Source organism: Cuculus canorus, chromosome 1, assembly GCF_017976375.1.
Source record: "Cuculus canorus isolate bCucCan1 chromosome 1, bCucCan1.pri, whole genome shotgun sequence".
In the NCBI taxonomy this organism is placed as follows: Eukaryota; Metazoa; Chordata; class Aves; order Cuculiformes; family Cuculidae; genus Cuculus; species Cuculus canorus.
This window is the reverse complement of record NC_071401.1, coordinates 8,938,550-8,951,190: the sequence shown is the minus strand read 5'-3', so window position 1 is coordinate 8,951,190 and position 12,641 is coordinate 8,938,550. Positions and strand designations below refer to the sequence as shown.

General features: G+C 36.6%; 1 protein-coding gene across 1 annotated transcript in view; it reads left to right on the top strand.

Moving 5' to 3' along the window:
• Positions 1-12,641, top strand: part of ARHGAP42 (Rho GTPase activating protein 42) — a 161,692-nt gene that overhangs the window by 127,130 nt on the left and 21,921 nt on the right. Inside the window, exons 12-17 of the mRNA XM_054074108.1 lie at positions 662-701; positions 2,767-2,829; positions 4,786-4,860; positions 5,550-5,634; positions 6,840-6,898; positions 8,519-8,624. Of these exons, the coding sequence (XP_053930083.1) occupies positions 662-701; positions 2,767-2,829; positions 4,786-4,860; positions 5,550-5,634; positions 6,840-6,898; positions 8,519-8,624 (428 nt within the window). The remainder of the gene's footprint in view (positions 1-661; positions 702-2,766; positions 2,830-4,785; positions 4,861-5,549; positions 5,635-6,839; positions 6,899-8,518; positions 8,625-12,641) is intronic.

The window sequence follows — 12,641 nt, the reverse complement described above, 5'->3', positions numbered from 1 at the left end:
CCTTTGGGCAGCATCATGGGGTAAACAACTCCATCTTGAAAGGCACTGCAGAGAGCAGAAAAATCTATTGAAAGCTACTAAAAGACAGGCTTGTCTGAGATTTTTCGCACTATTAATCTGCTCTTAAAATAGTCACTGAATGCCAGACCTGTATCCAAGGGAGAAAAAATAATTGATTGATTTTATGAAATACAGGAGTGGCTTTACAAGCTTTGTGCTTGAGAAAAACAATACAGAAATTAGATCAGTAGATGTATTAAAATTTAACCCATCTGCAGTGTGTGGATGTGACTTCTAACACGTTTAAGGTGCCTATAAGTTTAAAGCTATTAAATCCCTAGTCAGTCTATGGCAGGTCTGAAGGGGTTTTTAGGTCACATCTCTGTCTCTCCCCAGCAGTAAGGATAATTATCTATGTAAAACTGCAGACACAATTAAAACAGTGGGTTGTTACCCTCTTCACCTGCTCAGATATAGTGCAGGGTTGTTAACCTAGGTGAGTGCTGTGGGGGGAAAAAGTCAAGAGAAGGTGAAAGGCAAGATCAGCTTTCCCCTAGCAGCAAGCTAATACACGGCATCTTGCAGTTAGCTTACGAAATGTTTAAAACTCAACAATAAAGAATTTAAAGCACAAACATTGACATGTTGCTTTTTTTTACAGATCTACACACTGCCAGCCATTATTAGCAAGAAGGAAGAAAGTAAGCCTTTATTTATATAGATTTACCAGATATTGCTAGATTTCTATGTACTGGCTTCTAGATATGTATGTTTGGGAGATGTTAATTATTTTGTGTTTTCTTTCGATTGCTATGGCATAACTGTTTGTTGGATGACATGATTCGGTTATCACAGAATCATAGAATAATCAAGTTGGAAAAGACCTCTTGGATCATAGAGTTCAACCAGCACTTCGTCTACCCATCTTTTAAATATCTTCAGGGACAGTGACTCAACCACCTCCCTGGGCAGCCTCTGCCAGTGCCCAATGACCCTTTCAGTGAAAAAATTTTTCCTGATATCCAGTCTGAACCTCCTCTGGTGGAGCTTGAGGCCATTCCCCCTTGCCCTGTCTCCTGATACTTGGCAGAAGATGCCAGCACCCTCCTCTCTACAAGCTCCTGTTAGTTGTAGAAAGCAATAAGGTCTCCCCTCAGCCTCCTCTTCTCCAGGCTAAACAACCCCAGTTCCCTCACTGCTCCTTGTAAGACTTGTTCTCCAGCCCCCTCACCAGCTTCTTTGCTCTTCTCTGGACACGCTCCAGAGCCTCAACATCCTTCTTGTAGCAAGGGGCCCAGAACTGAACACAGGATTTGAGGTACGGTCTCACCAGTGCTGAGTACAGGGTCAGAATAACCTCCCTGGACCTGCTGGTCACACTGTTTGTGATACAGGCCAAGATGCCATTGGCCTTCTTGGCCACCTGGGCACATTGCTGGCTTGTGTTCAGCCAACTGTCAACCAACACACCTCCTCCAGGCAGCTTTCTAGCCACTCTTCCCCTAGTCTTTAGCTGCATAGGGTTGTTGTGCCCCAAGTGCAGGACCCGGTATTTGGCCTTGTTCTACCTCATGCTATTGGTCTCGGCCCAGCAGTCCAGCCTGTTCAGATCCCTTTGCAGAGCCTCCCTACCTTCCAGCAGATCTGCACTTCCACCCAGCTTAGTGTCAGTCTGCAAACTTGCTAAGGGTGCACTCAATGCCTTCATTCAGGTTATACAAAAACCTATCCTAAGCTATGTAAACTGTGAGAAGGCCTTCAACTTTTGTATTACTATTAAACATAAATTGGAAGAAAATTTGTCTCCAAAGCTACAATATATTTAACAAATCTGTAAAAAATTGCTATTGGTTGTATGTATACCTTTAATGTAAATACATGACAGTGTATTTACATTAAATCTCTATATGGATCACATCTGTTTTGTTTTAGGTGTATATGCACCTATAACAGATACACTGAGTAATAAAATGAGTATATTTAATGATATTATGAGATTTATTTGTATAATTCTATTAACATTATATTAACATGTATATGTTATTATCATAATATTATATGAATTATGAAAAAATAATTTATGTGCATGGGTGTATGTATCTCAGAGACAGATGTGTCAGCTATGGACATACGTCTTCATGGGAGATGTATTCGATATTCTGGAAGTGTAAAATTTAAGCTCCTTACATCTTTTTTATACGATGATGCTTATTTTAATGGTGACAAATATGCTGTTTTAAGATCATCTTTATTTAGCTAGTTAGAGCAGCGAGCATTTAGATATAAAAATTAATAAGTGCATTCACATGAAATAAGCTCACTAATTAAAGTCAATAAAAAAGATTGTTTTCCTGTGTTACAGTTTTATGTGCATGTGCAATGTACAAAGAATGTTGTACTAAAACCAATTAATATAGTCTGTTCATAACATAGGTCCTGAACTCTTACAAGCCTTTTGCTCAGCAGAGGTAAAGAATACAGGAATCTACTTCTAAAGCCACAGGCTTTCAGGTGTATGTGTAGAGGGGCTACTGATTTCTGTGAAAGACAATAGAATATTCTACTCCTAAAGATACAATAATGATTAGGAAGTTGGGCATTTCATAGCTAAGGATATATCTACAATACTTTTACAGAATAAACATCATAATCTTGTGGATAGATGTGTATCAGTCCTTCTTGTCTAAGGTGTGAATGTAGATAAACATGGAAATTTTGTGTATTGGTAAGTTAGAAAATATTGCCTTTTTTTCTTTTTTTTTATAGTGTTCTTAAATGAAGCAGGTTTCAACTTTGTGAGGAAATGTATTCATGCTGTAGAAACAAGAGGTGTGTATTAAAACACTTATTGTGTATTCAATTATTATCGGTATTATTTCTCAAATATTACTTTAATTAGTTCTATGTGCGTTGCAACTGTGCCTTGAACTGTGCCCATCATTTGGTTTGTACTTGTCACATTTTATCTGTGTACTTTACACTTAAAACTGTTGTTACAAGCTCCAACAACAGTTGCTAACATATAATTTATATGGGTTTTTTAAGCATTTTGTATAATTTCATGTTGTTTAGACAGCTAAATACACAGTTGCACACATCTTTAGTCTTTTAGTGTGTGTAGAATTGTGCTTTCTCATGTTAAAACTATAGGGAGCCTCAGCTTACAACTTTGGTTTCTGATGTGAAACCTGAAGACCACAAAGTGCCATGAATAGTCTCTGCTGGAAACATCTTCTTTTGCAAAGCATGATTCCTATTATTTTAGTCACTCATTTTGCACACAATTTATCTGTTTTTTTAAATATTTAGAACCTAATTTGTAGTAATGGGAATGTATAAAAAGAAAATGATGATCGGTCTATTCATGAAGTGATATCTAGGAATTCACAGCAAGCTTTTAATTATCCCCTTTCAAGTGAAGAGGTAGGCTATATTGTCTTCCATAAAAAAAGAGGTAATCTTTTCCTGTCCATGCGCTGAACTGTCAGTATGTAACTCTCTTCTAATCCAAAAGCCGTGTGGTCTCTCTCTGCAACATTGAGCCCTGTTACCTGAGTTCCTCAGGTGATAATGCGATGTTGCTCTGCTGACTCAAAGCTTGCAATTTTTCTTGGAGAAAACCAAAAAGGTTTCAAAACAAAACACCTTGATAATCTAAGTGAAATCAGATTTTGGAATGTTGTTTTCAAAGGAAAAGTGGGCAATTTTTACATGGGAAGACCTGAATTGAGCAGAAGGGAAGTCTTGTAAATCCTGCTGATTTTAAAAGGCAGTTAAAAACGATTATCAACACTGTAGTAGTTGCCCATTGCCCCTCGTCCTATTACTACATGCCGTTGTAAACAGTCCCTCCCCAGCTTTCTTGTAGTCTCCTTCAGGTACTGGAAAGTCGCTATAAGGTCTCCTCGGAGCCTTCTCTTCTCCAGGCTGAACAAGCCCAACTCTTTCAGCCTGTCCTCATATGGGAGGTGCTCCAGCCCTCTGATCATCTTTGTAGCCCTCCTATGGACCTGTTCCAACAGCTCCATATCCTTCTTATGTTGAGGATTCCAGAACTCGACACAATATTCCAGGTTGGATCTCACAAGAGAGGAATAGAGGGGCAGAATCACTTCTGGGCTGCGAGCACACTGCTAGCTCATGTCAAGCTTCTCATCAACCAGCACCTTGAGAATGACACACTTTAGTATTATTTCTTATTAGTATCTGCGCTATTAAAAAAAAAAATGAACAGTTGAAACTTATAGGTAAACTGGGACTTGACTGTCTCTTGTTTTGCATGGTGATCCATAACATAAATTTTCAACTACAGGATTGCAACAGTGTACAGAGTATTTGGATTTTGGGGGTACAGTTGTTTTCTCCTATAAATATCAATCAAATCTTAATTAGAAGAGGTGATGGTCTAAGCAAATATGAATACATAGTAATTCCACTGAAGTCTAAGTAAGATTAATTTGTTTACATGTAATGTGTTTTAAGACTGCTTTGAGGTCTTTTCACTCTTCCCAGCCAGTTCCTTGTTGTTTGCTAATATCAGTCATTCATATGCAAAAGAGTTCTGTTAATGTAAAATTATGATTAGTGTTGTGTGGATTCAGTTGAATGCATTTTTTAATATCCTAGATAAGAATTAAGTAGCTTAAAGCAGTGCTCAAGAATGTAATTGTACAATTTTCCATAAATACATTTAGATGTTTTGAAAACATACACCAAGGATGCATCATCATATATTGAAATAATCATATTTTCCTTATTTTCACTGTGCTTCTTTTCCCAATATAGGTATTACAATCCTGGGGCTGTATAGGATAGGAGGTGTAAACTCTAAAGTGCAAAAGCTGATGAATACTGTATTTTGTAAGTATCTGAAATGAACCTTTGTCAGTGTGCAGCGTCTGTACTGTCGTCCCTTTTGCCTTAACTGCCGTGCTCAGAAGAGTATGTCATAACGTTTACAATTACATATGTGCACTTACAGCCACTAAATTAAGTTTGCACTCTTAAAATGAGTGGTCCATCTAACTAGTTTGTTGTGTGCACTGTTATTCTATTTCTGCATGTCATCATTGATATACATGAGCAAATTGCTGATAAAAAGCATTTCTACTTTTAGCTCTAAAGTTCTATTTACTGGAATCTGTCTGGTGTATTTCAGTAGTGTTCCAAAGTTCAGTTCTGTAACAGAGTATAACTCAGTTTAATAGGCAGTTGTTCTAGTCTTTCACTTTTCTTGTTAATTTGACTATCTTATGCCTGTGTTTGAACATCTAAGCCAAATACATTAGTAATTCTCTGTTGGCTTTTGCTTACTTTATACTTTGATACAGCACATATGTTTAATATTTAGAGGTACTAAATGCGAGTACTAACTTGATTTTTATTAACGTTTTGGTAGAGATTAAAAGATTTAAATTGATCAGTGGTAGTTAATCTGGCTAACAAATAATCACATGAGTTAAGTAACTAATCTGTCGGCTTCTGTTTTGCTGCTTTTCTAGTTAGTATGTTAGCCAACCTATAACAATCATAATTCAAATTTCTACCAGCTCCTAAATCTCCTCCTGATATGGATATTGATATGGAACTTTGGGACAATAAAACAATAACAAGTGGATTGAAAAACTACCTCAGGTAAGTATGATGCTACACAAATCTCAATATTCCATTTCTGGTCCATTCATCTTTTGCTTATTAATATCGTATTACATTTCGTGTATCCATTAGCATAGTAGTAATTGAGTATATTATTATCTTGCCTAATATTCCTGTGATTATGTGCAATTATCAAAATAAAATTTGTCACCCCCTTTCTGCCTATTAAGGTATACCTTATGTAGCCCTAAATTTGCCAGAATTTAATTAATTGCATAGTTTTATATAATTTTTTTTCACATTAACCAGGAAGCACATTGTTCTCAGCCTTTCTTTTCTCAGTCTCTTAAGCTGTTGGCATAAGGCTTCCTGGAATCATTACTGGAGCAGCATAAAGATCTGTGCAGAAGCATAGTTTTTTATCCTATGTTGTTGCTGTCTTCACGCACAGTATCCTTCCCGCACGATCATTTTCTCTTAAAATTTTTGCTAATAAAAGACAGAATTTTCAAGAGTTGTAGTACTTCTGAGATAACTCCACTTTGGGTCTTGATATATAAGAAACATAATAAAAAGCATCAAATACAAATGCTGGGTGTTCTGAGCCTTCTAAAAAAATCTTGATCTCCTAAACCAGTCACGTAACAGGGCAGCATCAGAAATCTCTATTCACTCTCGAAAATATGCCTAGGATTTGTTGTGGAATGCTCATGAAATGCTTCAGTGGAAAGACTGGCTTTGTTTCAAGACATTTGTAATAAATCTCCAGAAACATAAATCATTGTAGATGCTGTATTTGTGAAATTAGAATGTGAGTGAACAGTAGCTGTGTGTTTAAGGCAAAGCAGAGCCTGCCTTTTAGTGAGGATCTCTCAGTTCAGAATTTCAGTCCCGAATTTCATCATGTTTTGCCTTTCTTGGGCAAAAGATTGCTACTGCAGCCCACTGTACCAATAACAAAGCCAGAAAACAGCGGCCTCTGTGCTGCAGTCCATGCCAGTAGTATTTCCCTGATTAACTTACATAGTGACATCAGGTTCAACTCAAGAGACTTTCAGACTTTGTACGTGGTTGACTTATATATTACTTGTGACCAGTCATCACTGAATTGGATTTCCTACAAGATAGCCCTCTACTTTATGCCGATGTAGGGGGCTATAATAATTGGACCCATAAAACTGAAAAAGACTTTGAGTAGTGCATTTTTTTAAATTTTCTTTTTAATTTTTTTTTTATACAATCAGGTGTCTTTCAGAACCGCTGATGACTTTCAAGCTGCACAAAGATTTCATTGTTGCTGTTAGTAAGTAAAGTAATAAATACACTTTCATGAAAGTAATATTGTTTCTAATCCTTAATCTACTTAGTTACTATGCTTATTTTTCTTCTTGATGATCCAGCCATGGATTGAATTCTTCAGTGTCACTGTATGTGACAGCACAGTCCCACATGAAAGCCCTCAAAACAGAGAATTCATACTAGATGAAGCTGTTCAATGATTTGTTCCGATGTTTATAGAGGTTCTGTCTCACTGCATTCTGCATGAAATTTTGAATTCGATTTTTATGTTTGCTTGTTTTATACAGACTGATAAATATTTTATAGCATTTATCCCTCTCATTTAGGGATGCTTATTTTCCCATCGTGCCTTGAGAAATTTTGGGGGGTTGTAGTTATCTCCTTTTCTACTCCTAATTACTAAATGGAGTAATTAGATGCAGGCATAGTAAGATTGTTTTCCTAATGACTCCAGTTTTGAATTTGAAGTTATGTCTCTGTTTCTTCTTGCCTTCATAAGAAAAGAGGGCACACGAGAATTTTAGATATTTTAAATATCAAGGGGTAAAATCTTGGATTTCACTGAAGTGCGCATATTGGGTCAAAATGACCATCAAATTTTGTTGATTACAGTATCAGCAGCAACTGCTTTTGGGAAGTTACCTAAAATACAGATTTCATGGAATCATAGAATCATTAAATAGTTAGAGTTGGAAGGGACCTCAAAGATCATCTAGTTCCAACCCGCCTGCCATGGGCAGGGACATCCCACTAGATCAGGCTGCCCAAGACCCCATCCAACCTGGCCTTGGAACACTGCCAGGGATGGGGCAGCCACAGCTTCCCTTGGCAACCTGTTCCAGTGTCTCACCACTCTCATAGTGAAGAAATTCTTCCTTATGTCTACTCTAAATCTGCCCTTCTCCAGTTTATACCCGTTTCCCCTGTTCCTATCCCCACAAGCCTTTATGAATATTCTCTCTCCAGTTTTCCTGTAGGCCCCCTTCAGGTACTGGAAGGTCACTATAAGATCTCCTCGGAGCCTTCTCTTCTCCAGGCTGAACAACCCCAACTCTGTCAGCCTGGCCTCATAGGGAAGGTACTCCAGCCTTCTGATCATCTCCTCTGGACCCATTCCAACAGAGGAATAGAGGGGCAGAATCACTTTCCTCGCCCGGCTGGCCACGCTTCTTTTGATGCAGCCCAGGATATGGTTGGCCTTCTGGGTTGCCAGCACACATTGCAAGTTCATGTTGAGCTTCTCATCAACCAGCACCCCCAAGTCCTTCTCTGCAGGGCAGCTCTCAGTCACATCATCTCCCGTTGTGTACTGAAAATAGGGATTGCCCTGACCCAGGTATAGGACCTTGCACTTGGCCTTGTTGAACCTCATGAGGTTTTCAGAGGCCCACTTCTCCAGCCTGTCCTGGTCGCTCTGGATGACATCCTGTCCTTCTGGTGCGGCAACTACACCATTTCAGGATGTTTTAATAAATATAATCAATTTGTCCTCATCATTTTAAAAGTTGTTTGTGTTCGATTCCTTGTTATCCATGTGTATATTAGCATAAAGGCATTGTTGCCGTTTGTAGTTGCATCTTAACGTGTTCTAATTTATCAAAAATGTTTATTTTCTGTTTGATAGAGTCAGATGATCAGAACTACAGAGTAGAGGCAGTGCATGCACTTGTGCATAAGTTACCAGAGAAGAACAGAGAGATGTTGGACATCCTTATCAAGCACTTGGTCAAGTAATTATTCTTTATTTTTCTCTTTGGTATTATTGTAAGATGCGATTGTTTCCACTTCAAATTTGTCGGTGTTGCTTGATCCATTCCCTATGTTGGAGCAGTGGCACTTGAAATTACATTGAATTTCTAAAATGCTCTTCTTAACATAGCTGAAAAATACTCACTGTAGAAGCAAACAAATAAGACCATTAAGAGTCACCAAGATGACCAACTATGTTTATAAAATCGATGTTTTCACTCATGTTCCTATTTACTACAAGAATTGGCACTAATTAAAGAAACATCTAAAACTATGCTAAGCTTGATAGAAAACACTGTTTTGAATCTGACTTGGGATCCCGTGCTGTTTCAGAAATGGAGAATAGGCTAATGTGATAATATTTATCCTTCATTTTGATCTTATTTTCCTCTCTAAGGCGTCGTATCATTTGCAAACACTAACTTGAATTATTGTTATTTATATTTTTTTATATGTATATAAATATCCAATCCCACTTTTGAACCTCCCTTGCTTTATCAACTTCTCTGAGTATTATTTAAATGTCAGATGGAAAAGATTTTTCTTTTCTCTGAACTGATGGCCTTTTATCTTCACTGAGTTACACTTAGCACGTGCCTTAAGAAAAAAAGGACGTTTTTATTCTCTAATATCTCTTTGCATCAGTAGCTATGATTACATTTACATTATAATTTATCGTGTTCCTGCTTCAAACGTTATTGATGCAAGTTGTACTAAATCTTTTTATCAGTTTTCACTGTTATTTGCTGAATACTTTTTAATATGTATTATTCTTTCTGATTTAGGAAGTTGTACACTTTTTAGTACATTCATCAATGATCTGGGAATGTGAATACTGAAACAGCAGTTGTTCACACAAGGCCCACATGACTGAGATATGTAGAAGACGTGAGAGGAGTCCATATTGTTTTCATTCCTTTCATTACATCCCAGCTAGTTTGCTTTTTTAATCACAGCTTGAGCCACACCCTGCAGTAAGCTGTTTGCAGTGGAGCCTACTGCAGTTTTTCTTCCTCTTAGAGACACAAGAACTTTGAAAATTTCTTTGATAGGAAATTATTTAGCCCTAATAAATTATTTTTATCTCCTTATTACCTGCCAGAGAACTAATGTGATAAGGAGCTGCTGTGAATGCTTCCATTGTAAAAGCTGATTAGGCAGACCTTGCATCTCATTAGACATAGGGTAACCCAGAGAACCAGATGAAAGCAAATTTCTTAAGTTTTGTTACAGTATTGGTTTATTAGCTAAAAAATATAATATCTACTGCTTTCTAACTCTCTGAAAAGTTAAAACATTTAGTGAGGGATTAATGAGTTTGTAAAAGTTAGTAGTCTCGAAGCCTCAAAATTAGGAATATATATATGTAGGAATTCAGTTATTTCCATGATAAATTAGTTATAAGTAAGCATTTCTTCCTTGACCTCTTTTTGCTACTTCTTTATTCTCAGTATGACCTCAGTTGCATTTCCACAGAAAACAATGCCTGTAGTATTCACTTCTTTAATCATTCTTTTCAACTCTTGCCTATCACGTTTTTGATGCAGTTCTCATTGCTGATAAATTTAATCTTATGGGTTTACACTGAAAATTTTCAGTTCTTTTTCCAGCATTCAATTCACTCCTTCTAATTTCTCATATAATTTGCCAGCTGTTGTTTATGCTAGCAATTCTAATGAGACTGAATTCAAAATAATTCTCTTGAGTGTATTAATTATCTTCCTTCCTCATATTTTTCCTACCACTGTATGGCATTTTTTCAAGGAACAGATAAAATGCCCAATTTTATGTGAATTGAAAAATATGAAAAACACCAACCCGACCTTCTGTTTCTTCATTCTTTTGTTTAAAATCCAATTTCGGAATGTGCATCCTTTCCCTTTATTTCTTTTAGCTCTTCAGTTCCTTTATGTATACATTTGTGTCTAGGTGAAAATACTATATGTTTGACTATGGGTTATATAATGAGGGTAATATATTTGCTTGGTTTAGGTCTTAAGGTCTTTATGTCTCTGCCTACCTTGATTTTTGTGTCACTATGCAAGATTAAATATGATCCAGATGTTGTGGCTTGTAGATCGTACTAAAAACAAACAAACAAACCAGCAAATCCCAAAAAGTGCCCTGCAGAGAGGTGATGTTGTATTTAGTATATACTCAGTCAGCAGCTGGGAAAACACAGGAAGTTTTGGTGTTATTTTCAGCTGGGTAACTCGTTTTTTGTTTTTAAAACTTCCTAGTGAAATTACTTATCTTTTTAAAGAATAAATCATTCTTCGATATGATTTAATAACACCATATTTTCTGAGGTATATAGTCAGAAGTCTGCAGTCTGGCAGTATCAAAAATTTACCAGTGATGTATCAAAGAAAGAGATTTTGAGGAGAAAGCAACTGCACCTTAATAAATGCCTTATAGCTACCTGAAAGGCCTGATTACCTTCTCCTGTATCTATTCAGTAGCCCAGCAACAGCAGGACTAGGTCAGGGGAAATTGGTAATCAAAATGATCCATTTACAGGTCTGTTTTTTTCTCTTTTGTAAGAAATCGAGCCTTTGAAATGCTTTGTAGAAAGTCCTTTCTGGTTGCAATGTTATTAAATTCACCATTCCTTTTATTAACCAAGCTGCCAAATTTGTAACCAAGGAAACCCAAACACAGGACAAATACTACTTTCTGTCTTATGCTACAAGTCCATAACATACGTGTAAGAGACTTTAACAGTTACTGTGCAGCACAAAGCAGAGTAACTTTGTAAAGAGTTAATATTTTTTAGGTTTTTCTAACAAACCTAAAACTGAGTAATTCAAAACTCTATTTTCATTAAAATAATAGTGGACTTCAAACACCACTTAGGTCACCTAAACCAAACATAATATCTGTTACAGAGAAAATTAGATTAAGATAATTGGCTACAATTGTACTTTAACAAGGTAGTTATTTTCATTATTTGGCTTCCAAATAACGATCTGTGTCAGTGTGTCTCTCTGAAGGAAGATTTCAAAAATTTTTTTTTGGCATAACTTAATGAAGCGACATAGGAAACATGTAAGAGGACAGGCATTTATTTTCCTGGAGTTTGTAATCATTTTGTCTACAATATCAACTCCTTTCCCATATTTCTCCTGTTTCTTGATGTAAATGAGGTGCTAAAATGTTCCTATTAAAATACAAGCGGCATATTACTACATTATAGGAGTACTTGTGCAGTCTATCGGACCTCTGTATCAAGATAATTCTACTATGCAACTCATTCTGGGTATCATTAGTGCCTACTCAACAGTAAGACTGAGAAAAAGGGTAATGTGTGAGTCCAGACATAGGTTTGATCCTGTTCCTAACAATAGGAACAACAGGAATAAGTCCCGCAATAGCCTTGAGGAAATCTCAGTCTTTTTGTCACTGCCTTTTTTAATCTTTGTAAGGGGATAGTATTTGTGGTGTTTGATCATTTTGCTAGTGTTTGTATAACATTTTAAGAACAATTGGAAGGGAAGTTTAGCAGATGTCTACATAAACACGAATAATGACGGCTGTCAGAGCAAACCAGAGGATAACGTTTGCTCCTACCTGCTAGTCTTGCAGTATTTTATAGATTTTACTGTTTCTTAATTTTAAAGGTACAAAGGTTATTTATGTATGAAATGGCTAAAATTGCTCAGCTTCGCAATGGTAGCAGATACAGAAGAAGACAATGTGAACAAGTGCCTCAATAACTGATTCTTTTGGGTAGCACATTCATTAAAATGAAGCATTAAGGCAATTATCAAATCTTTCCTTGCCATCGTATTTCTTAAACATGAGGCAATAGGGCACCTGAGACTGGGGAGTCACTGGCAGTTGTTTCAAAGTTATTTGGCAAATCTTATTTGTAAGAAGAGAAAAAAGGCATTGAGAATTACTGTCTGATGATTTTCATTTTACTGTCTGATAAATTATTGGAAAAACTAAGTTTCTAAATTCTATGCTAAGAAGAAAAATGGTAGAAAAGGTACAGT